This window comes from Cydia strobilella, chromosome 12 (assembly GCF_947568885.1).
Source record: "Cydia strobilella chromosome 12, ilCydStro3.1, whole genome shotgun sequence".
NCBI classification, from domain to species: Eukaryota; Metazoa; Arthropoda; class Insecta; order Lepidoptera; family Tortricidae; genus Cydia; species Cydia strobilella.
The window spans coordinates 15,757,063-15,782,442 of NC_086052.1; the positions used below are offsets into that span (position 1 = coordinate 15,757,063).

Consider the following 25,380-nt stretch of genomic DNA (forward strand, 5'->3'; position numbering starts at 1 on the left):
GAAGAGGACACTTAGATAATATAGTTTGGGAGCCTATTAACCTTCTGTGTTTTTTAAATCGTACCAAGGAAAATTAACAGTTACAGTTAGACCAGGTTTTATCTGTATTTATAATAAACGATAGTCCTTAGTCCTTGGTTGTATTGACGCCACGTAAGGTCATGTATCGATGTTAATATTTGTTAAATATGTTTATTTGCCGACGACTCATTAAATATATTGATTTTTCATTGGTGTTGTTTTTGACCTGATAAAACTCCCTCCTTCCTCCTCCTGCTTTGATAACTGACTGGGGGGTGCGTGAAATGTATTGAGTAGTTTGCGATCTAGGAGCCTTCAACGCGCAGGGTTCCTATGCGCTAGAATTTAGTAAATGGAAATCGTTGAACCTGATGGTTCTACGAATTACGAATAGGTAGGAAACCTACTCAGGGACCGGCCCGCTATCCCTTATCGGGGTTTTATAAGGGTATTGCATAAGGCTTAACTCACCATACCCTTTGTTTTGGTTTTAAAAACCCTTATATAAAGCTACCACATTTGAGTAATCGGTAGCCCAAATACCCTTATCATCCGCTCACCAACACCTTGCATATTGCTTATAAGGGTTAGCCTTATAAAGGGCTTCCCTTTTAGCATATAAGCGTGCTAATTTAAGTCGTCTACCTTGTTCATAAAGCACACATTACTTCGAATACGTATTTTCTTTCCTTTTCATACACTACCGTAGATATATACTAATCCTGTCTCTTTCACGCAAAGGGAAACCTTTATAAAAAGCGCTTACAGATAAGGGTAACCCTTATTAAGAGCTAGCCTTATTTTTGGTTAGCTCTTCGGTAAGGGTATGAATGGGCTTGCAGTTCAATAGGGAAAGTCTTTCAATGTGTTAGCCGTGTTTAAGTGTCGCCCATTGAAAAGGTTTTATCGCGGAAAGGGTTGTCCGGTTCCTGAACCTACTCAGCTGGGCGATCCAGGCCTTGGGCTTACCCGGCTACAAAAATAATATGAGAAAAGATAGCTTGATATGCAAAATTGTTGCCATAAAATAAAAAGTGACCGAGATGGTGGTTTAGACTAATAGCGAGTGAGCGGATTAACATCGGGTCGAAGACCTACATGTCATAAAAAATAAAACAATAAAAATGGCTTCAAAGACAGTACCGTTTTAATACATTCTAATATAACATCATATAAGTTACAAAATACATAAACAGTTTATATAGGTAACAAAACTCGTGACTAGCGTTTGAGAAATACAGTATGTTGTGGACTGTGAAACCTTTTCAAGTAGATGCCTTGTTACTGAAAAGAACATTTCATAAGTAAATACAATAAAAATCGTTTTGGCCTGACAGCTGCCCTAACTACTATTATGCGACTGAAAAGTAGCAGGTACGTACTAAAAATAAAGAATTTCACTGCCCGACTGTTCCTATCTCGATCGCACGCGCATAATTATATCACTGTCCCGGTCCCACCGTGGCATTGAGATAGGAACATGGGGGTCAATGTGCGAAATTCTTCGTAGGGTCATTGCGTTAGTTTCCGTCCATGCTCTGGTTTTAGTCCACTTGACGGATTAGCAAATAATATATTTCATTTTTAATTTGGTAGATGCAAAATATCATTTTTATGTAGATAAATATATTGTTCAGACCTTAAAGAATTCAGTAAGTCCAAAATTGTGCAGCAATGTAGGTTTTTTTTTCAAATTTCGTCAAGTGGACGAAAACTAGCACAATGACTTATTTTATAAAAATTATGCTCCGCAACATTATTTGCGATTTTCTGATGTTCGTAGATACAATTTTATGACCGCAAATAATATCGACTATTATCTGTATTTTGGTGAAATCGGTGTCATTTTTGTTTTTCAGTTGCATAAAAGTGGTTATCTTTTTGGATACCGACAACGCCTAAAAGTCGCGAGTGAACAAAATGTCGAACCAACCCACGTTTTTTTAAACTTTATAGTAGTAGGTATAATTTATTCAAATGTACGGCGTCCATAAAGCTAAGTTGACAACCGCCAATTATATGGAATCAAAAATAAATCAATTACAAAATTAAGACATCCGTTTTCTTACAAAAAATTGTTCCCGATATATATACAACCAGATATAGTGAAAAAGACCGCACGAAATTAACCCGGTCGTAGGTACATTTGGCACGGCTTCGGTAGAAAATTAGAACGCTTCTATAACTTATGTAACGTTATGTAAAAAATAAATAATCCTATTTTTGTAACATCTTATTTGAAAATATTCGACCATAGTAACATATTCATCCATAATAAACTTGAAATGCGTCTTGAAGAAGTAATATTGGAATCTATGGCGCAGGATTTTGTATCCTCAATAAGTCAATACCTACTTATTTTTTCCGTAACACAATAGGGTATTTGACTGTATTTAAAATAAATTATTTTACACCATGCATGTAATAAATCGCAAGAAGATTAATAGAATTTTTTATTTATAAGTTTTTAATTTTCAAGTGTTATTTTAGTCTAATTGTTATAGATAATAAATGAAAATGTTGACAGTTCAAAAAAGAAATTGATTTGATTCGTAGTCAAATACCCTAATGATATTGTGTTACTAATTCGTTACAAAACTATTGAAAGTGGCATGTATCAAGAAACGTAAAGAAATTAACTATTCACCCGGGTAACCTTGGGTCGACTTTAAAAGTATGGATATAAAAGTTTTTGCCAAAAATTTCATTTTTGGTACAAGCTTTTATCGCTGACTGTACTTTTCTTTCCACTGGCAACTAATACTCGTCGAGACAATTCTAAAAACCCCAAACACAATTAGGTTGCGTTGTTTCATCACAGAGTTCCTATTAACACCTCGTGTCTCCATCATCAGATCAGCTCTATGGTACCATAATTACATATGTATGCAAATTTTCAGCTTCATTGGAAGTCGGGAAGTGGGTCAAATTTAACTTGCAAGATTTGACCCGTACATACATAGTTACATATTACATTGCAAGTTAATAAAAAGCTTGTAAAAAATATTCTTCAGCGCTTATTACTGCTTAAAACTGTAAATTAACCATAGATTACTATGATCGAATAAATAATGATTACAAAATTAAATTATTTTACATCGACGCTCCATTTACAGATAATTATTGTTAGTAATTCATTCATAATTCAGGTGTTTTATTTATAAAAATGAATTCGAGACTCGCATAGAATACGAATTATCGCTAGCTGCGACCATGCTATGGCGAAGGGAAATGCGTTACACGCAAATTAGGGACTGAAGACAAACATTTGCTCTGGCACATATGGTCTACACTTTTAACTGATAATAGACCTTATTTAATAGATTTAAGGTGCATCTAGGGTCAGTTATAATAAATGTTACTTAGTATAAGCTGATTCACGATAGATGTCGCGGATTTTATATGAAAATTTTGACAGTTTAGTACAAGTTTCGCGCCGCCAGCTCTTATGATACCTATAAAGTTTCAAGATTCAAGCATTTATTCATAAAACATAGTATTTTACATGTCAAGTTTCATATGTATATACAATTTGATACAATTCATTCACAAAATTGGGTAATTTTAATTTTGTTTTATACGTATCATATGTGCCGAGAGCTATGCTTTTCTCAGTATCTTAAGATTAATTAGATTTTAGGTAGTTCTATGCCAGCCGTATCTTAAACTATTTAACTAAAATATAGACTTGAATTATACAAACCTAGAGCGTTCTAGCATCTGCGTCTAAATTTCAAGGCGAATTATAGAATAAATCATTTTTGAAGCACTTATTGTGATTGGATAATTTCAAATTGAACCTTAATAGTTTACACATAATGTGAATTATTAAATAATTGTGTATATTTAAGTCGAAATATTCTCGGCACGATTCGACTAACCGATTGACGTGAGTGAACGGTATTTATATATTTAAAACCATGATCCAATTTGTTGGTCAAATGTGTATTTGCATCTCACATTTTGCATAATGAGAGAGTGAGACGCAATGCACATTGGACCAAGAAATTGGACGGAATACCACCCATAAGTCCCCAGCAAGCTCGGTTCTCCGTACAAACGTGGTTACTAGCTAAATTGCTCTGAAACTTTGTACTTACAACAGGATAAGGTATATCTAGTCGTGTAGTTTATGTAGCTTCGATACCATAGTTAAAAAATACAGCGAATTTAAGTTTTTCATACAAAACTTGTTTTTGCTCTACTTTCGTTTGTTTTATAAACTGGAGCTATATAAACTAATTAGAAGCATAGATATCCCTCATGTCATTGTATGTGCAAAGTTTCATTACAATCCAACACGTAGTTTTAAAATGAGAACGAAACTCCGTTTACATGGGAAGATGAAATTCGGCCGAGCTTTCTGCGGGCTCTTTTAAGAGCGAAAAGACAGCAGCCGTTTCGACTCGAAAGTCAAACCGAGATTATCCAATATCATTCAAACTGAAATACGAACATTAGCTCAAGCCATGATGAGCCCTCAAGCCAAGATTCGGGCTCAAAACTGTCGGGTGCACGTGAGAAAGGCGTGTCTTACCCTGGTGCGTATACACGCAGGCACACGCAGTTCTGAACCATGCCACGCTCTGAGGGCCTACGGGGAACTGCGGCCATCTTTCTCTTTTACTCTAATAAAGACGTATTAGAGTGACAGAGAAGGATGCCCGCAATTTGCGAACCAAGGTGTTCGCTGTAGGCCCTATAGTGTTCTCAAAGGCACGGCGGGGAGACTCGCTCTGTCTAAATAATTCTCGTTAAAGCTGTATTTATCTTATTACATCCCAAATACTGAAATGACAGATCGATTTTTTCTAAACAGTATTTAATTGTATTTTTCTGCACTGAGAAATATTTTAATTAAACAGCAAATAATCAAGTCTCCCTAATGTAATCTAAAAATGTTACTTCTTAAAATTACAACCAAACTTAAAACAATTTGGTAGGGAATATAATTTGATTTGAATAAGATACAGTGCGGCATAATTCAGAACTCATTTATATAATTTGATCATATTTACATTCATAAATAACATTTATTGTATGTTTATCCTACGGCTCGCTACGATATATATAGCTTATTTACACATAGCATATATAAAGAATAGCCTAAATAGTAGTAGGCTTCGTAAACATTATTTGATTAAACGATACAAGTCATTGTAATGTAAAATTAATGCAAGAACACTATGCAAGTCTACACGACTCCAGGTTGCATCCATCTCTTTAGAATTGTACTCAATAGAAGGAGATGGCGAGTTGGCTATTCTGCCCGCAGAGTTTCAAAATTTATTGTTACAGAATATTCCAGTAGTATTTAGGTTAAGCAATTCTATTTCGAATCGAAGCTTTCTTGATCAAAAAGTACCTTATGCTGTTGCCATAGGGTGCATTTTCATATGGAAAGTAAAAAATTATGGACAGTGGTATTATTTTATGTGAACCAGGCTTACTTTGCCCTATGTTTGAACTGAAACTCGACAGGCCAGTCGTGCAGTATTTTCAACCAAGTATTCTATTTTATGCCACCATATTTCACAGGATCATAATGTGTTTATTTTGCGACTAAGTGATGTTTCACAACCTTTGATTGTGATTTATATTTATTGTTTATTATGCTATATTCTATGAAAATTTCATAGATGGGATGTAAAAATTTAGGTATTGCTGTGCCTAAAATAAATACCACAAGATTATCAGTCAATAATTTAAATAAATTTATTTAAATCGTTACAACAGTTACATTTGATTGGGTTACGCGTTCTATATTGTTTTACCATTGTAAAACTTAGTAATTATACACAACGCATTTAATTTTTATTTTTATTATGGAGCACAGTCGTATTTGTATAAAAAGAAGACAAATTCAACTTTATTGTCAATACTGGTTTACACAATAAAAATATTGTTTTTAGTTGAAAGATTACTTTTTAGTCAATATTTCATTTATTCATTGATTTGTGTCAAAAGGAACATATCACAAAAGCTAAGTGCACGGGATTTCATTACCGCAAAGACTGTCAATAAGTCCAATGTCAAAAAATAAAAATAAACAAAACTTCGTTAGAAAATGATTTACTACATTCTTGTAGTCAGTAGTCACATTGAAAAAATACTATATCCTACATCTAATAGTTGAAAATAGCATTTCTAAAGAGCGTGTAAAAGCTTGACACTCTCTACTATAATATAGGAAAAATCAATACCTACATAGGATAAAACAGTGATGTTTTTAAATAGTGGCTTTGAAACTTTTCTTTTCGAGGATAATTTTATACTTATTATTAAACGAAATAATGGCATGAAAATCAGTTTTTTTTTATCTAGATGAAATTACATTTAAGTTTATCTAGTAGCTGCCAATTTATATTATTTAGAATTTTTATCACCGTTACTTTAGGGTCTAAAAACAGGACAAATAATAACATGTTCAAAAATCCAGAACCAAAAATGTACCTAAATCTTCAAAAACTTCAAAGCCAACTCAAATCCATCACTGTATAATATTTTGGTTACAAAATTTGCAGCTACATTGTACAAACATGAAATAATTTAGACCTTTCTAGCTGCACGAAGGTCGGACACCGAGATTCACGAATCACCCGTGTGACGTGTCACCTGGCTGACGGTGTGTTATAAGGCAAATGTCACTACGTCACGCTGTGGACGCTACCCGGAACACATCTCCGAGTGGTCGTCCCACGCTGCCACCTGAAATTAAAGAAAATGGGTTAGGGACAGTAATGTGAGCTAAGTTAGGGATAGCGAAAAGCTAGAAATTGCCTTGGCTACTTTTGATGTGTGACGACTTGCTAGTTTTTACGCACTACACTTGTAAGGACGCATAATCAGCTACTCGCAAAATGTATCTTTACAAAATCAAGTTCCATTCGCTAGTCGCCCCTTTAGTAAATCACGTCTTTCGGTTTTAGTCAAAAAACAAGTTTAAATCCAAAACACTACAATTTCAATCCTGAACTCAGTCAGTAGTTAATGTAAGTGTCAAGGAATATCGAGTTACCGTCAGGCTATTTCATTTGTTCTCTCGTAGCCTCCTTACATGGCGACCGTGACAGGATAACTCTTTGAGAAACTGACGAAGATTTTAATAGATTAGAAACGCCTGCAAACGATACCACAATGCTTGATGAAAATAAAGAAAAACTGGAAACGGTAGCCGTTTAAGAAGTCTAACACTCTTACTTTAGATGTTACTAGCGAATGTCGCATATGAAGAATAATATTATGGAAATATCCGCTCAGTTGGTAAAAGTAAGTTTTTTTCATTTTCCCTTTACTGGCAGGCGGCGCGTGTGCTCGCCTGCACGACTAGTGTACAGTAGGGTCACCACACACCTGGCAGTCGCGGCTGCAGTACCACTGGTTGGCGCAGCCGGCGCACACGAACTGCGCGGCGCGGCGGCGGCAGCCCTGGCAGGCGGCGCGTGTGCTCGCCTGCACGACTAGTGTACAGTAGGGTCACCACACACCTGGCAGTCGCGGCTGCAGTACCACTGGTTGGCGCAGCCGGCGCACACGAACTGCGCGGCGCGGCGGCGGCAGCCCTGGCAGGCGGCGCGTGTGCTCGCCTGCACGACTAGTGTACAGTAGGGTCACCACACACCTGGCAGTCGCGGCTGCAGTACCACTGGTTGGCGCAGCCGGCGCACACGAACTGCGCGGCGCGGCGGCGGCAGCCCTGGCAGGCGGCGCGTGTGCTCGCCTGCACGACTAGTGTACAGTAGGGTCACCACACACCTGGCAGTCGCGGCTGCAGTACCACTGGTTGGCGCAGCCGGCGCACACGAACTGCGCGGCGCGGCGGCGGCAGCCCTGGCAGGCGGCGCGTGTGCTCGCCTGCACGACTAGTGTACAGTAGGGTCACCACACACCTGGCAGTCGCGGCTGCAGTACCACTGGTTGGCGCAGCCGGCGCACACGAACTGCGCGGCGCGGCGGCGGCAGCCCTGGCAGGCGGCGCGTGTGCTCGCCTGCACGACTAGTGTACAGTAGGGTCACCACACACCTGGCAGTCGCGGCTGCAGTACCACTGGTTGGCGCAGCCGGCGCACACGAACTGCGCGGCGCGGCGGCGGCAGCCCTGGCAGGCGGCGCGTGTGCTCGCCTGCACGACTAGTGTACAGTAGGGTCACCACACACCTGGCAGTCGCGGCTGCAGTACCACTGGTTGGCGCAGCCGGCGCACACGAACTGCGCGGCGCGGCGGCGGCAGCCCTGGCAGGCGGCGCGTGTGCTCGCCTGCACGACTAGTGTACAGTAGGGTCACCACACACCTGGCAGTCGCGGCTGCAGTACCACTGGTTGGCGCAGCCGGCGCACACGAACTGCGCGGCGCGGCGGCGGCAGCCCTGGCAGGCGGCGCGTGTGCTCGCCTGCACGACTAGTGTACAGTAGGGTCACCACACACCTGGCAGTCGCGGCTGCAGTACCACTGGTTGGCGCAGCCGGCGCACACGAACTGCGCGGCGCGGCGGCGGCAGCCCTGGCAGGCGGCGCGTGTGCTCGCCTGCACGACTAGTGTACAGTAGGGTCACCACACACCTGGCAGTCGCGGCTGCAGTACCACTGGTTGGCGCAGCCGGCGCACACGAACTGCGCGGCGCGGCGGCGGCAGCCCTGGCAGGGCGGCGCGTGTGCTCGCCTGCACGACTAGTGTACAGTAGGGTCACCACACACCTGGCAGTCGCGGCTGCAGTACCACTGGTTGGCGCAGCCGGCGCACACGAACTGCGCGGCGCGGCGGCGGCAGCCCTGGCAGGCGGCGCGTGTGCTCGCCTGCACGACTAGTGTACAGTAGGGTCACCACACACCTGGCAGTCGCGGCTGCAGTACCACTGGTTGGCGCAGCCGGCGCACACGAACTGCGCGGCGCGGCGGCGGCAGCCCTGGCAGGCGGCGCGTGTGCTCGCCTGCACGACTAGTGTACAGTAGGGTCACCACACACCTGGCAGTCGCGGCTGCAGTACCACTGGTTGGCGCAGCCGGCGCACACGAACTGCGCGGCGCGGCGGCGGCAGCCCTGGCAGGCGGCGCGTGTGCTCGCCTGCACGACTAGTGTACAGTAGGGTCACCACACACCTGGCAGTCGCGGCTGCAGTTCCACTGGTTGGCGCAGCCGGCGCACACGAACTGCGCGGCGCGGCGGCGGCAGCCCTGGCAGGCGGCGCGTGTGCTCGCCTGCACGACTAGTGTACAGTAGGGTCACCACACACCTGGCAGTCGCGGCTGCAGTACCACTGGTTGGCGCAGCCGGCGCACACGAACTGCGCGGCGCGGCGGCGGCAGCCCTGGCAGGCGGCGCGTGTGCTCGCCTGCACGACTAGTGTACAGTAGGGTCACCACACACCTGGCAGTCGCGGCTGCAGTACCACTGGTTGGCGCAGCCGGCGCACACGAACTGCGCGGCGCGGCGGCGGCAGCCCTGGCAGGCGGCGCGTGTGCTCGCCTGCACGACTAGTGTACAGTAGGGTCACCACACACCTGGCAGTCGCGGCTGCAGTACCACTGGTTGGCGCAGCCGGCGCACACGAACTGCGCGGCGCGGCGGCGGCAGCCCTGGCAGGCGGCGCGTGTGCTCGCCTGCACGACTAGTGTACAGTAGGGTCACCACACACCTGGCAGTCGCGGCTGCAGTACCACTGGTTGGCGCAGCCGGCGCACACGAACTGCGCGGCGCGGCGGCGGCAGCCCTGGCAGGCGGCGCGTGTGCTCGCCTGCACGACTAGTGTACAGTAGGGTCACCACACACCTGGCAGTCGCGGCTGCAGTACCACTGGTTGGCGCAGCCGGCGCACACGAACTGCGCGGCGCGGCGGCGGCAGCCCTGGCAGGCGGCGCGTGTGCTCGCCTGCACGACTAGTGTACAGTAGGGTCACCACACACCTGGCAGTCGCGGCTGCAGTACCACTGGTTGGCGCAGCCGGCGCACACGAACTGCGCGGCGCGGCGGCGGCAGCCCTGGCAGGCGGCGCGTGTGCTCGCCTGCACGACTAGTGTACAGTAGGGTCACCACACACCTGGCAGTCGCGGCTGCAGTACCACTGGTTGGCGCAGCCGGCGCACACGAACTGCGCGGCGCGGCGGCGGCAGCCCTGGCAGGCGGCGCGTGTGCTCGCCTGCACGACTAGTGTACAGTAGGGTCACCACACACCTGGCAGTCGCGGCTGCAGTACCACTGGTTGGCGCAGCCGGCGCACACGAACTGCGCGGCGCGGCGGCGGCAGCCCTGGCAGGCGGCGCGTGTGCTCGCCTGCACGACTAGTGTACAGTAGGGTCACCACACACCTGGCAGTCGCGGCTGCAGTACCACTGGTTGGCGCAGCCGGCGCACACGAACTGCGCGGCGCGGCGGCGGCAGCCCTGGCAGGCGGCGCGTGTGCTCGCCTGCACGACTAGTGTACAGTAGGGTCACCACACACCTGGCAGTCGCGGCTGCAGTACCACTGGTTGGCGCAGCCGGCGCACACGAACTGCGCGGCGCGGCGGCGGCAGCCCTGGCAGGCGGCGCGTGTGCTCGCCTGCACGACTAGTGTACAGTAGGGTCACCACACACCTGGCAGTCGCGGCTGCAGTACCACTGGTTGGCGCAGCCGGCGCACACGAACTGCGCGGCGCGGCGGCGGCAGCCCTGGCAGGCGGCGCGTGTGCTCGCCTGCACGACTAGTGTACAGTAGGGTCACCACACACCTGGCAGTCGCGGCTGCAGTACCACTGGTTGGCGCAGCCGGCGCACACGAACTGCGCGGCGCGGCGGCGGCAGCCCTGGCAGGCGGCGCGTGTGCTCGCCTGCACGACTAGTGTACAGTAGGGTCACCACACACCTGGCAGTCGCGGCTGCAGTACCACTGGTTGGCGCAGCCGGCGCACACGAACTGCGCGGCGCGGCGGCGGCAGCCCTGGCAGGCGGCGCGTGTGCTCGCCTGCACGACTAGTGTACAGTAGGGTCACCACACACCTGGCAGTCGCGGCTGCAGTACCACTGGTTGGCGCAGCCGGCGCACACGAACTGCGCGGCGCGGCGGCGGCAGCCCTGGCAGGGCGGCGCGTCGTCGGAGCCCTCGTCGATCACGAGGCGGCCGCCGTCGGCCGGCGACGCCGCCGCTGAGCCTTCCGATGCTGGAGATTCCTCGTCGTCCTGGAACAGGACAATACATTATTATTAGACGCTTTCTCAGAATTGCACGGTTGTTCCACACGTGACAACTTTTTATGGTGTTGACAAAGAATTGTAAAATTTAGGAGGGATAGTCCTGAGCAAATTCCCAAGATCCTTACTTAGACTCGACTCCCTATTTCAACCATCTTTGTTAGGACAGTATTAAGTTACCACAAGTATGGCGTCATTAAACTGTAAATCGGCTACATTAAACGGCGGCGGTCAACGTTAAAGAATATTTACTGTATTATAAAAAGTTACATAATTCATTGCTGTGTGACGTTGATCAGTCCGTTAATTTTGGTTAGTGCGACTAGCCGTTACGCCTAGCCGATAGCTATAGCTAAACGATATGTTTACATTACAAACTCACCAACTGCACGACCTCCTCCTTCTCGCTCGGCGCGTCGGCGGGCGGCGGCGTGGGCTGCACCGGCGTTATCGTGATCTCGCCGCAATTCTATAACCCACAAGGCTCACTTTAACTTGACGGCACTGATGAGTTTGGCGAGTTACAAGAGTGCGCGAAACGAGAGGAAGATTCGGAGAGCCGAACACGTTTTAGAATTTACATAACCTAAATCGTAATTGAGCAAAATATTGCAGTTAAAAAATTGACAGCTAATTAAAATTGGAACCTGAAACAGATGCCTCTGCACAGTTGCCATCAGATATATCGGTGCGGCTAAGGTAATTAATATCTGCGATGGCAGCATGGTTCCATTTTTGTTGCCTGCCACTTTCGCACTTACATACTTGTTAGAACGTGTGATAAAAATGCGACCGTGCTACGGCCGCTGAATACGCACTCTAGCGCCTTGACAATAGAGACGTGTTCAGATATTTGTGAGCACCTTGGCCGCTCCGATACATCTATAGGCGACTGTATAGCCCCGTAACAACGTTGTCAAGGGATAGCGTTTGACAATCCAATTCAATAGTTATCACAAAACGTATAGTGTCGTAGAGCATCATCTACTAGAGATGTCTTTAATCATTTTCTTTAATTTGTGGCTTTAAAATATTGCTTGTTACACAGATTTACAAATGACAACATTTTGACAACAATAAAACACCCACCGCTAAAGGCTTGTTCACACTGGATGCGTTTGCGTAGACCTGCACGTGCACGTTATAATATACAGGTTATAATGAGCAACGGCACACCGCTTGCGCACACAATTTAGCGTACGCACACGTGCTCGTTTACACACTCGCATCCGGTGTGAACAGGCTTTAAATAGCAGACTTAAGAACCTAAATAAACAGGCTATATTCACCTCTTCAGGTATTTTATAGTCGTCAGTAAACAATATGATTTTAATTTGCTTTGCTGCTTGTATGCTCTGTGACGTGTATTAGTGACATGGAGTGGCATAATCTCGATGAGTATTGCCATTTCAAAACGATAATATAGTATAGATCAAATGTTGATTTCAAACAATTATAATAAGCTTATTAAATAGTTGATAAAAAGATAAATGATGTCAAGATGTGGTCAGGGCAACCAATCGTGACAGTGAAGATTGACAGTTGGTTTCAAATCTATTTTCTATCTTATCGAAGCAATAATAAAGTCTATAATACAAGTATTTCTATTAAGTGCGTGTGTTCTATTAAATGTCGAAGTTATTCAGTTTGTTAAGGTACAAAATCACTAACTATAAGTAACACGCTTAGCGCTTTTTACGCTGATCAAATCTTAATATCTGTAACACCATACTAGTCATACCACTTCAAACAATTTTAAAAGAAACTCGAGGATGGGTCTCATCTCACTCAAGGTTTTAAGGCATCAATAAACCTTGGTTATTTATTGCGATATCTGATTAGTGATAAATTAATTGTATTCTTAGGTACTTTCTGTCACGACTGACCGACTCAACTATCTTGACATTATTCCATTAAGCTCGTTTAGACAGCACGCGAACTCGCATGCAAATTTACTTAAGCTCTGGTTTCCTAGGAAAGCGGTGACGTCACATAGCGGCCGTAATACAGCGGTGAATGACGTCACTAGAACGTTGTCTGTAAACCAAATGGCGTGGTTTACTAGAGAGCGGTGATTGACACCGTAACGTGAAAAAGCGGTGCCGCCATTTGCATGACGGCCGTCTTGACGGTGTCGATAGGTTCGTGAACGTTTTATTTGATAGCGGTGAAGCCATTTCTACTAAAATCTCAAATGCACCTTCTGTACTACGAGATTTGAATAAATGATCTTCCGCACTACGATAATTTTCCTCTTCTGATGATAGTCCATCCTCCAAGTAAATTATTAAAGCTAAATCAAGGTCGTCCATATTCTCTGCTGGATACGTTTCGTTTGACGTTGGTGGTTGACGGTGTGTTACTTTCCACATGTCGTCGTTTGTAGGGTTCCGTGCCCAAAGGGTAAATAAAAACGGGACCCTATTACTAAGACTCTACTGTCCGTCTGTCTGTCACCAGGCTGTATCTCATGAATCGTGATAGCTAGACAGTTGAAATTTTCACAGATGATGTATTTACTATAAGAAGTACGGAACCCTCGGTGGGCGAGTCCGACTCGCACTTGTCCGATTTTTTTTAATATATGACGGCACCGCTTACCTGGGAAACCAAAGCTTTACATTGCTATAAAGTAAGACGCTAAGGACGGTGAATTTCGTATATTGACCTGACATTTCTTTATTGCAAGCACATAATTATATTGCTGTTTCGCCCATAATGCCTGCGGTTTATGCCACTGTGCGAGCGGTACAGCTATATAATTATACGCGTGCGATAGAGATAGGGAATCGCGGGTCAGTGTACGAGATTCTTAGGTAGGTTTAGATAAAAAGAAATCAGCAATGTAACTAAACTAATGCGAGTTCTTGTCAACAGAGCCGACATGTTGTCAACTTCCATTCAACTAAATAACCAGCATCTTAATCTAAATTTAGAATTTGGAATGATCAAGGCCAATTGTAACACCGATTGTGTACTATGTGGGTACCTTGGCCTGACCGAACGCCGGCAGATTGGGCGCTTGCTTGCGTTCCGGTGACGTCAGCAGTTTAGCCAGAGTGGGCGAGTAACTCTGTGCAGGGGTCGCCTGCTGGAACGTTGGCAACACCCATTCAAGCGAGGTCAATGAATGCTTTATATAATACTGGGGGTGGTCGCGCTTTTATCGCTTCTGCTCTGTCATTGCGAGCACTTGAATACTGTTGGAACGTGACAGAAATGGTGACAGTTGATAAAGGGGCGACCATCTTAGCCCCTCAGGTGTGGGATTGCGATTCTGTGGCGCGCTTAGAGTGGAGAGTAAATTCAGTTTCATAGCTCCAATCAAAAGGGTAATGTAGCGACCAGTATAGTTACTCTTTATGAAACGTCAATACAACTTTTAGGGTTCCGTACCCAAAGGGTAAAAACGGGACTCTATTACTAAGATTCCACTGTCCGTCTGTCTTTCACCAAGCTGTGACTCATGAACCGTGATAGCTAGACAGTTGAAATTTTCACAGATGATGTAATTTTCTGTTGCCGCTATAACAACAAATACTAAAAAGTACGGAACCCTCGGTGGGAGAGTCCGACTCGCACTTGTCCGGTTTTTAGGGTTCCGTACCTCAAAGGGAAAAAACAGAACCCTTCTAGGATCACTCGTGCGTCTGTCTGTCTGTCCGTCTGTCACAGCCTATTTTCTCCGAAACTACTAGACCAATTAAGTTCAAATTTGGTATACATATGTAAGTTTGTGACCCAAAGACGGACATGTAACGTAAACAAATGAATTTTAAACACGGGGGCCGCTTTTGGGGGGTAAATGAGAAAATTAGAAAATGAAGTTAATCAAACTATATCGTGTTACATATCAAATTAAAGAGCTCATTGTGATAATCTCAAATATATACAAAAGTCGTAAGTTACATAAAAAATACATTGTTTAAATTGTATAATGTACGGAACCCTTGGAACGCGAGTCCGACTCGCACTTGTCCGGTTTTTTATAATGAACTCCATATGAGAAACTGAGACTTTGGCTCTAAGAAACAACCGTATTTTTTGTGTAAAACAGTGGTTCTTGGTAAAAATAATTTTACATAGACCAGTAACTATTTAGAACTTTAATCGAATGAATGAAGCATCATTTTAAGTTGTAGCCGTTTTTAGCGATGTGACCTGTGACGTATTAAGTCAAGTTTTTTTTGTAGATAGTTGTTTTTACAATTCGAACGTAACTGACGATATTTTTAAATGCGCCCATAATACCTCCAAGCGTGTAACAAAATCGCAATCAAAATGAAATCTAAATGACATCTCAGCTCAAAGTGCTATGAATTGAAACATTGTTCGAATGATCTCGTCGTACCTTAGTGAGTATGCCGTGCAGCAGCGAGTTCTGAGTGGCGGGCGTCTCCTGGCTGGTGGTGACGGGCAGCAGGGAGATCTCGGGGTAGGGCGGCGGCGGGGGCAGGCGGGGGCTCGGGGAGGCCATGCGTTCTGCTTGCTTCTGGAAATTAAGAGGAAATTATTTTATATATTGAACTCGGCAAGGTCCAATTGAGTATGGTAATCGGTGTCACGACATGAACCGTTTAACAAACCTCTTTTTATGTCAGTCGATACAGACAGTCGCAGCCGAGGGTGCATGGAGCCAGAAGAGACAGCCTATCGAGCGGTGCTGGAATGCAGCGGAGTGGCTCACGGGGCAAAACATCTCGGATCTCCAAGAGATCTCCCCGAGGTCCTCAACATCAAAGGTTCGATAGGATCCCTTGAGGAGCTTGGGCTGGACATACGAGTATCTAGTAATCAAATGTATCCTCGTAAGGTTTAATTTTATCGGGTTCAACTTTTTTTGTGTTGTTGTTCTAGGTTTTTGTAAAACTGACAATAGTGGCACTGTTTTTCAGAAGAAATGTTGTATCACGCCTAATTTTTTTTGCGATTTCGGGGTTGGCTCCAGATAAAAAGTTGTTCAGTACATATTTACCCCTCAGAATGGTCAGACATAACAAAATCGCCTGTATACTGACAAATATAACTTACATTCTGTATTGTTTCCTCATGCCTCTCCCGGGGCGTCTGTTGTCTCCTCTCGGGGCGAGTTGGGACATGTTCAGGCCTAGTTGTGATAGTCTCCGGAGGCCTGGGCATCCCGGGCATGCCGGGCGTTTGCTGCATGTTGGCGAATTGTACGAGGACGTCTTTGAAGGACACGCCGTTGGGCAGCGCTCCGGCTTGGATTTGCTGGAGGCGCTCTAGCATAGCTTTTTGGTTCTGGAAGTGAGGTTTAACATTTAGATAAAAGCAAAGAGATATTGATGTAGGAGTCGTAATGTCTAGGAAAAACTCGTGCCAACGAGTTTGAGCCGAAATAGATGCAGCATGCAGCATACTGTATATATCGTGAAATAGATAGTAGATTGTACAACTAGGGCATAAAGCGACCCATTTCATCCGAGGGTCGGAATAAATGACTTTACTTTATGCTATGCTATGCTAGAGCATAAATAAGCAACTTTGTGCCGCTTACACGCGACTTACCTAAACCTTAATTTTACGAGCATGATTAGTGAAATATGAATTGTCATCGACTTATCCATTACAATACCATTTTTATTTGAATGGAATTTCATTGGCCAATTTATATTCTTTTCTCATATGGAAATAAATTAATTTTGCTAACTGTGGCAACTTTCATGGAATTCGTTCTCAAGTTTTGTATGTAAAACCAATTTTAGATTATATTTATGCGGATTACAATTTATTTCAAGAATTGTTGATTATAAAAATGGTCATACTATATCCGTAATTTTTTATCATCTTTCTTTTATTTAATTTATAAAAAGTAAGAGATTTTTGGGTCGATTATAATCAAAATATTCAAAGACAATTTTCTAAAATCGAGTCCGTGAGCAAAGCAACTGTTTCGCAAATCAATTGAATGCATGAAAGGTCGCGCGGGTCGCGGTTTTTATTCCAGCAAGGTCGGAGCGTTTGCGAAACAATCACACAAGGCAATGTCACACGCATTGTCGATACATTTTTTTTGTACAGGATTTTCTTGTCTGACCATACTTTGAGGGGTGAATATGTAAGTCATAATAAATAACTTTAAGTATGGAGCCAACTCCGAAATTGTGAAAAATAAAAACTTGACAAGATTCGCCGAAATGTATGAGAGTAGATTTTTTATTCGTTTTCGGGGTAAGCCCGTTAGTAAAAGTTGTTCAGTATGACCTACATATCCCTCAGAATATGGTCAGACATAACAAAATCATTCCCACTGTATGGACCGACGAACAATTGTCTATTTTAAAGTTCGATTTCGTGGTTGGTCCCATAGCAAAAGTTGCTCAGTATAATCCTAAAACCTGCCTGGCAACGGGAATGCACTTATTTTTTTGCCATCCTGTAAATGGTATTTTAGTGTTAATGTTATATGGCACGCTATTAGGTATTCTAATACGGGTACAATTTATCATATCCGAATTATTAGAAGCCCTATTTGCTATACATTTTGTGATGCATTGCAAGAAAACAAGTAATACCTAAATCCTAGTTTCTGAAGGTCCGATTGCTTGCCAAAATATCACATTATTATTTTCACAATTAAGCTTAAACCACTGACATAGCAACGGAAAAATCGCCTATCCTCTACCCTTTCGTCGGGTGTTCGGCTAAATATTTCTCTACTCATGAATGTTCAGGCGTAATGCGTATAGGTACCTTAAAATACCATCATCTACTCTACACTGTTCACTAACCAAATATGAATCTTATTGAAACGAATTAAGGCTCACCAATGGTAATGGTTAGCATAGCGTTTCCCAGCTACATGCCCCTTGCATTAACTAATTTGCAATAAAAATGCCATAAAATTTCCAATTGATTCAGTGCTACTTTTAATTGTAAATTGTAATTATGGACTTTCATACCATTCGTAATGAATGGTCTATTGATTGGGCACGATTTGACCTCTATGACCTTTTATCAATTCCGTACTATGATATAAAAAAGTTACGCGTGAATTTTACCAAAGATTTGGTAGTCATGGTACATTTTTATTATATTTGTTTTTTGACCGGGCGTAAGCGAAGGGAGCATTCCATGAAATTGTCTACCGTTGTCCCGTACAAACGCGAATTTCCTGAAAATTTGCAGGTATAAGAGTTTCCTTCTCTATGACAAATGGTCAAGAATCATCATCTACTTAGCGTTATCCTGACATTTTGTCACAGCTGACTTGGAGTCCGCTTGGCAAACTAATCTCAACAAATGGCACAGGTACTAGTTTTTTACGAAAGCAAAGGTAAATAGTTCGCTTAAACACACCCAACTTGGCAGTAGAAAAAGGCTCGAAATATTGCATTTTTTAAATTTGCCAGCTTATTCTACTGATTAAGTGGCTGTGCACGTGTACACGAGTTGCAACAAAATTGGTTTGTTGGGTTTGTAGGAGCCGGGGTTCGAACCCGCGACCTTCGGTTAAAAAGTTGCACGCTTTAGTGCTACGCCAACGGCGCTCCAAGCGCGCACTAAGGTCATAAAGGCATTGACCTTATGATGGAGGCGTTTCATTGAACAGTGAACATACATCCTTTAAACATGTGTTTTTATTTATTTAGCATTTACTCCACTTAAAAATGACGGACTGAAATAATGGGTCTGAATAGTCTGATAATAGTCGACAAGTTTTTACAGTCAGCTGCCATTGCTGAATGACATTTGACCTTGAGTATGTATGCATCACTCGCAAAGTGCTTTTATTTAAACATTTATTAATTGACCTCTATTAGTTAGTATGTACGTTTTGTAGCAGCATGATTAGTTTAAATATTCTAGTACAGAAGACAGCGAGTTAGTATTAGAAAAAAAAAATGTGACTTACCATATCCAAATTATTGAAAAGCATATTCAAATTGTTGAGATTATTATAATTATTCATGTTTTCCATCATCTTCGGCGCTATAGCTCTAGGGTTGTTCATCATATTTGGATTCAGAATGGACTTCATTCTCCTCCCCCTTCTAGGCGTTATATCTGGGTTCCTCTGTCTATAGTCTGCTATAATAGACTTGACATCCTTAGTAGGTCCTTGGCGGCCCATTGGCAGGCCAAAACCTGTAGGTAGCTGCCCGTTCATGTCTCTAGGGAAACCGGGCATGGTCGGACCAGGTAGTAAAAGCGGCTGAGGGAATACCGGCTTAGGCATAGACTGCATGTGAGCTGCCTTGTCATAAGGCGGTGGCAACCCTACCATAGGGTTAAAATGCGTCGTTACTGGCATAACAGGCGGTTGTATTATAGGATTCATTGTAGAGCAAGGCGGTTTAAGCGACAACCCTGATATTTCGTCGCTTTTGTCTATAGCTAAATTCTTAGCTTGATTTAAATAGTCGAAAGGATCAGTGCGGTCTGAACCGTTTACATCAGCTGCCTTTTCAAACGATAGCACTTGTTTTCTACGCAGTAACCTTAGAAGGATCTCCTCTTTGACTTTCTTTAAGTGTAGGATGTTGTTCCATTCGTGTTCTTTTTTCTGTGCTAGTTCCCTTAAAGTTTGGATCTCTGAGAGCAATTGCTCAGTGTGCCTTTGTATTTCGTCAATGTTGTTCTTAGTGGCGGTCTGTATGTAATCATTGATCATAGTGTCGTGCTGCGGGAATGTCTTTTCTACTTCCTGGCAGAGTTTCTTGAGTGGAGATTCGGTTTCGGCTTCTTCACTTGATCGTCGTTTTGTTGCTTGCTCCTCCTAAAACAATATAACGTTGTACACAATCTAGGGATTTTAGTCTAAAAGACTTCCCTTGCAAGCATCTTGGTGGCAGTCACAATGAAATATTAACTATTAAGATACCCAAAACACCTTTCACTTTTTAACTTCGTTTTTTAGCATTAGATATAACTCGGCAGATGTAATCGTAGGAATTATTGTAGGACACTAGGAAGTCCAATAATGAAGTAACCTTTAGCATGATTAGGGCTCATTATTTACTTCAAAATATTACCACATAAAGTGCCCAATTTAGAACTTCATGCTTACTTCAGTAGAGGTCCTTTTAATCCTAAAAAAACGACAATAGACCATTTTTTTACACAATTAAAAACCAACCCACCTTTACCACATCCCCATTAACAGCCTGTTTGGCAGTCTTCTCTTCAATCTTCACTTTAATCGGAGCCTCAATCATCTCCACATCAGCCTCCACCACCTTCTCAACTATTCTCTCCAGTAATTTCACCTCTTCTTCTTTTACCGTTACAGGCACTTCTTTAGGCGGACTTGGCTCTTTTACTTGTGCCTCTGGGATAGAAAGTATAACAGGGTCTGGAAGGACTGTTGTACGAGCAGTGTGCGCTACTGGAAGAGCTGTAGATACTGGGAAAAGTTTTGATACAGCTGGTGTGACTGAAGCAGCCACTGGAGTTATTGAAACAACAGAGGTCAAAGGAACAGTAGGGATTGCTTGAAGTGTTGGTGCTATAGGAACTGTTGGTGCTGCAGGGATAGTTGGTGCTGCTGGGATGATTGGTGCCACTGGCACAGCCTGTGTTGGGTAAGTTGGAGCTACATAGACTGATGGCACCACTGAGATAGCAGGTGCTAGTGGGGTTAATGACACAGCCGGAGCGATGGGGACTGTCGGAACAATAGGAGTTACCACAGTTGGGACTGTAGGGGCTTCTGATACAACTGAGTCTGATACTGTTGGGGTTTCAGGTATTGGGACAGGAGCCTCAATGACTTCCGGAACCTCTACTGCCTCTTCAGGGATGGGTTCTACATCTTCGGTGGGTGCTATTGGTTCCGATTCTGTTTGTGTGGCCTCAAGGTCAGCACCATTTTGAAGGGTTTCTGGTTCTTCTGTAGGATCTTCTGTGGTACTTGCTAAGGATATAGTATCTTCTTTCAGTAGATCTTCTGTAATTAAATGGAACATTTGATATTTCATTTTTAAAATGTTATTTGCGTATGACATTAACATTAGCCTAAAATATAATCTATGTATAACTATAATCGTGCAATGACACTTGTGTTTTGGCCCTAATGAGTGCAAAACTGACTTTAATATAATCGTTAAAACTAGCTCATATTACAGTGAATTTCAGATATAACGACGACGAAGGGACCACTATAATTACGTCGTTATATCCAGAAGTCGTTATAGGCAAAGGGCTTTACCTCTCTATCTCTTTGTATCTCTTGAGATAAAGACACATAAGTATGTATAGTTTATAGTCATTTTAAACAGAAAATAATTGCACACAGGTAGTTTAAAAAAATTGTGTAATATTAATTTGCTTCGTTTTATTATTTTGTGCTAGTGTACATATATTCTACTTTCATTACTTCGTCAATGTTTATAATATTTTTCCATCACTAACATCTCTGTCACTTTTGCATATTCGAGCGATAAAGAGGCGTGGGCGTAAGGGCATTTTAAATTTCAATGTATTTACAATGACAAAATCTTTTATTTTTGAGTTTTCTCATACAAATTACCTACTTCAATTAATGACGTCAAGAAATTTTTCTGTGAAAAATTACGACTTGGAATCCCGAGTCTTATCCATGTTCTGTACAATATTTAAGGTCATTCACCCGAAATGGCACTACCTAATCATTTTTTTTTTATATCTATTTTTTAATGGGGTTTCATCACTCAGTGACGATGTCACGCCTGTACTGAGATCTATAGTAATAATGTAGTACTGCAATATTACCTACACCACTACATTATTTTTAAGTATAGCTTGCACATCATCCATAGTGGCGATGCCAGGACGATGTTGCAGCTATCTATGTTGGTAGTTTTGATAAATGTCATGTCGTTCCTCAGCGCCTCATTGCGGCCGCACTACAACAACACATTGTGAACATCTTCTATTTGATTGCATTCAGGGCAGTTTGGTGTGCAGCTAATTTCATAAAGTGCTTGAATTTGTTGACGGAATGTGCCCGAACAAAGCCTGAGGAGTGACCAATCTGATCACTGGTTATATACTACATAAATATTTTTTCTTTTATTATTTAATATGATTGTTGTTTAGTAAAAAAAATATTGGACCAAGTGCCCGTTTGATTTTATAACATTACAGCACATGGTGCAATATGCAACTGTTTATGACTTGAGCAAATAAGCATAGGAGAAAAAAAAAGTAACAATAATGTCTAAAAATCTAAGATAAGGATCCTGTATGAATCTTTAAGAGTACCTTTAATCTGTTGTGTTTGCAATTTCAATTCCTCGCTTTCCAAATCCTGTTTCACACTTAAATTCTCATCTTTGGCATTCTGATCACAGCTTTCCACCGTTTTCTCAACTTCCGGCTGCTCCGGCACTTCTAGTACCTCGACCGTCTGGACCACTTCCGCTTCTTCCTTGACCTTTGATTCGTCTATCGCTAGAGGATCCACTTCATTTTCAGGCACTGTATCCACTGAAGCCACAATATCGACTTCCGTCTGTTCCTTACCGAAATCCACTATTTTCACGCTTATATCGTTCATGTTTATTTACATATTTCCAAATCGCAATGTCACAGTAACACCATGCCGCCTAGGCGTTCAACTACGGAGTTAACCATTTATTGATCATAACATCGAAAACTCATTGTTCCGAGAGATTACACTTTTTACGAGTGTTAATACCGTTAAATTACGAGTAATGTAACATCAAAAATGTTAGTAATATTTTTTTCATGATGGTTGGTTAAATATCACGATACGCTAGCAAGTGTAGCCGTGAACTCGGGGGTCATTGTAACGAATTCAATAAATATACAAGCACTTTGTTAACGCCTTATAAGACTACACGTTTTTAATCATTCAACTGCACAGTACTGTTTTATTACTCCAGTGCATTAACTAATTAATTCTTATTTAGAAAAATGCCACAGTGCTATGGACGCAAGTCAAATCGCATCGCAACCGCAACTAGCATTTGTTGCCATCATAATAAAAATGAACTCCTTAATATTGAACAATAGGGCTAAATTAAATTAAAGTATGTTTAGATTCCATTTCAAAGATAACTCGCATTCAATATACCTTATGCAAACAATATAAAGTTAAATGGGATGGATCAAGTGAATCAAATATTTCAAATTGTTTTGTGTTTTTCCTATGAATTGCATATTTTATTGACAGTGGCAACACAAAGTTATTCGTATAAGGGGCGTTCCATTTCACGCATTTTGTAGTAAAATGCATGCGAAACGCACATTTATGTTATTGATTTATTTTGAAACACTACATTTTATGAAACAACACGAGTATTTAAAAGGTATTCTTTTAAAAATAATGCTAAATTATGATAGTATTTTTTTTTATATATTTTGTACGTACGTGTAACGTAATCATACGTTTGTAGCATAGGTTTCCGGCGGAAACAGATGTAGCATTGTGTTTATGCAACAATTTAACTTTTAAAGATTTTATAAGCTAATTGAAGTAATTAGTCCCTTATTATTTTACTTTTGTACTTCTTAAAACAAAGCATAATTAATGAATTGTTGTTAAATGTTTAGAGCTGCTTAAAACATGATTATATTTAAATATCGCGCTGTATACAATCCATAGAGAAGAAACTACTTGATTCAATTCACGTTCACGGCTCACGTTTGCGATAGATGATGAAATGAAAAAGCAAATGGCTACTACAATCCGACGTACTAAAATTTCTAATAAAAAGAATCCGATGTAATTCGATGATAAATGCGCTCTTTATGATCATGATTAGCAAAATAAGGCTCTAAAGCTACTAAAGAACTAAGATATAATAATATTCCAGGCTAAAAACTTGTCGAAACTAGGAAAAATACAAAGATATTAAATCCTATCAAGTACTATTTAGGAATTTCGCTAATATATTGTTTTGTGTGCGAAGCTGATTCACGTCCGTTTATGTTTAGGTAAGTCTTTGTGTTATTGTTTTTATATTTTTGCATGCGTGTTACGGTGTTTTTAATTTTATTAGTGTCCACTTTTCTGTACGGAAATTGCAAGTGTTCTCATCTCAAGTCACGTATATTTTTAGCTAAATACAGTCAAACTAGTGCTTCCTAGTTTAACGTAATAAAATAACAGTACTTTGTCCGCGCATGCATAACCGAGGTGGAGTGGAGACATTATATTAATGACTGAAGTTTTTATCATAGTTTGTTAGTGATCAAAGTGGTTATCTCTTATCAGTGTGATGTTGACAACAGTTGGACTGAGTGTGCTGGTTGTTTCAGTTGATGTAATGTGAAGTTATTGCCCGGGCGGAGCGCCGCCCCACGGCCATGGAGCGGTACGAGAAGAGGCACAGCAAACACCACAAGGAGAAGCACAAAAAGCGATTGCACAAAAAGCACAGGAGCTCTAGCGGTACCCATGACCAATCTTATGCAACAGCTAACTCTCACAAGCCGCTGGTGGAGTACTCGGATGTCAGCTCGGAGGCTCTGTCGGCCCCGGAGGCCGGCGAGATCGAGAGCGAGGCGAGCTCCATCAGCCGGCACATCGCCGACGACCTCGACCGGACGAGGAAGTCCCACTCGATACGCACATTCCTCGACGACAAAACGATATCGGTCACGACGACGAGCCGACGCATTGTAGACGAGTATGCTCTTACCCGTGATTCTTCTTCGGCAGCATCTAAGAAGAGGCGCAGCTTAGACTTTGTGGAAACGGAGTTGGAGCTTGAAGATCACCGGTTTAAGAAGAGGAAAGATAAGCGGAAGAAGGACAAAAGAAAGAAAAAGAAGAAGAGCAAGCACCCGTCGAGATCCGCTAGCTTAGAAAGTGTATCTCCAGATGATAACTTGCCTACGGCTACACCTGGGAGGCCTCCAAGTCCTCAGAGATATGCTCAAGTGCCTGTGAGTGAATGGGAAAAGGCCTCATCTCCATTGCAAAATGGTTCTTGCTCACCGGTATCTCCGTCGACGCCACCGCCACTGGTCAGAGAAGTTCGTCGAGATCCGTCGCCGAGACTACGCCCTCCGATCATTGCAGAGCCCTTGCGGTCATTGCCTTACTCTCCCAGAGAGAGATCTCCATTAATGAGGTGAGCAATGATTATTATTAATGCATGATAATATGCCTTTAGCATGCTTTTATTGGCAATAGTGGACAAACAAGTCTCAGAGCCTATATGAATCAAATTGAAATAAATTAAATTCCACTAAAGTTGTTGCAAGAGACATTGGTTGTCCAG

General features: G+C 42.9%; 2 protein-coding genes and 1 long non-coding RNA gene across 3 annotated transcripts in view; 1 reads left to right on the plus strand and 2 right to left on the minus strand.

Annotated features, from left to right (window-relative positions):
- Positions 1–1,146: 1,146 nt before the first annotated feature.
- Positions 1,147–7,457, minus strand: LOC134746268 (uncharacterized). Its single transcript, XR_010128223.1, has 2 exons — positions 7,375–7,457; positions 1,147–6,729 (listed from the first exon to the last, which is right to left on the minus strand). It is a non-coding gene; the product is annotated as an uncharacterized LOC134746268 (long non-coding RNA).
- A 24-nt stretch (positions 7,458–7,481) lies between these two features.
- Positions 7,482–23,104, minus strand: LOC134745878 (uncharacterized). Its single transcript, XM_063679974.1, has 33 exons — positions 22,391–23,104; positions 20,290–21,095; positions 19,062–19,925; positions 16,217–16,447; positions 15,537–15,677; positions 14,175–14,276; positions 11,568–11,654; positions 10,994–11,173; positions 10,860–10,958; positions 10,726–10,824; positions 10,592–10,690; positions 10,458–10,556; positions 10,324–10,422; positions 10,190–10,288; positions 10,056–10,154; positions 9,922–10,020; positions 9,788–9,886; positions 9,654–9,752; positions 9,520–9,618; positions 9,386–9,484; positions 9,252–9,350; positions 9,118–9,216; positions 8,984–9,082; positions 8,850–8,948; positions 8,716–8,814; positions 8,447–8,545; positions 8,313–8,411; positions 8,179–8,277; positions 8,045–8,143; positions 7,911–8,009; positions 7,777–7,875; positions 7,643–7,741; positions 7,482–7,607 (listed from the first exon to the last, which is right to left on the minus strand). The coding sequence occupies exons 1-33, from the start codon at positions 22,683–22,685 to the stop codon at positions 7,482–7,484; spliced, it is 5,208 nt and encodes a 1,735-aa protein (XP_063536044.1). The 5' UTR covers positions 22,686–23,104.
- Positions 23,105–23,781: 677 nt separating this feature from the next.
- The window catches only part of LOC134746263 (cyclin-dependent kinase 12), a 29,325-nt gene continuing 27,726 nt past the window's right edge, over positions 23,782–25,380 (plus strand). The window contains exons 1-2 of the mRNA XM_063680605.1: positions 23,782–24,088; positions 24,413–25,230. Coding sequence (XP_063536675.1) covers positions 24,461–25,230 — 770 coding nt within the window. The 5' untranslated portion in view covers positions 23,782–24,088; positions 24,413–24,460. The remainder of the gene's footprint in view (positions 24,089–24,412; positions 25,231–25,380) is intronic.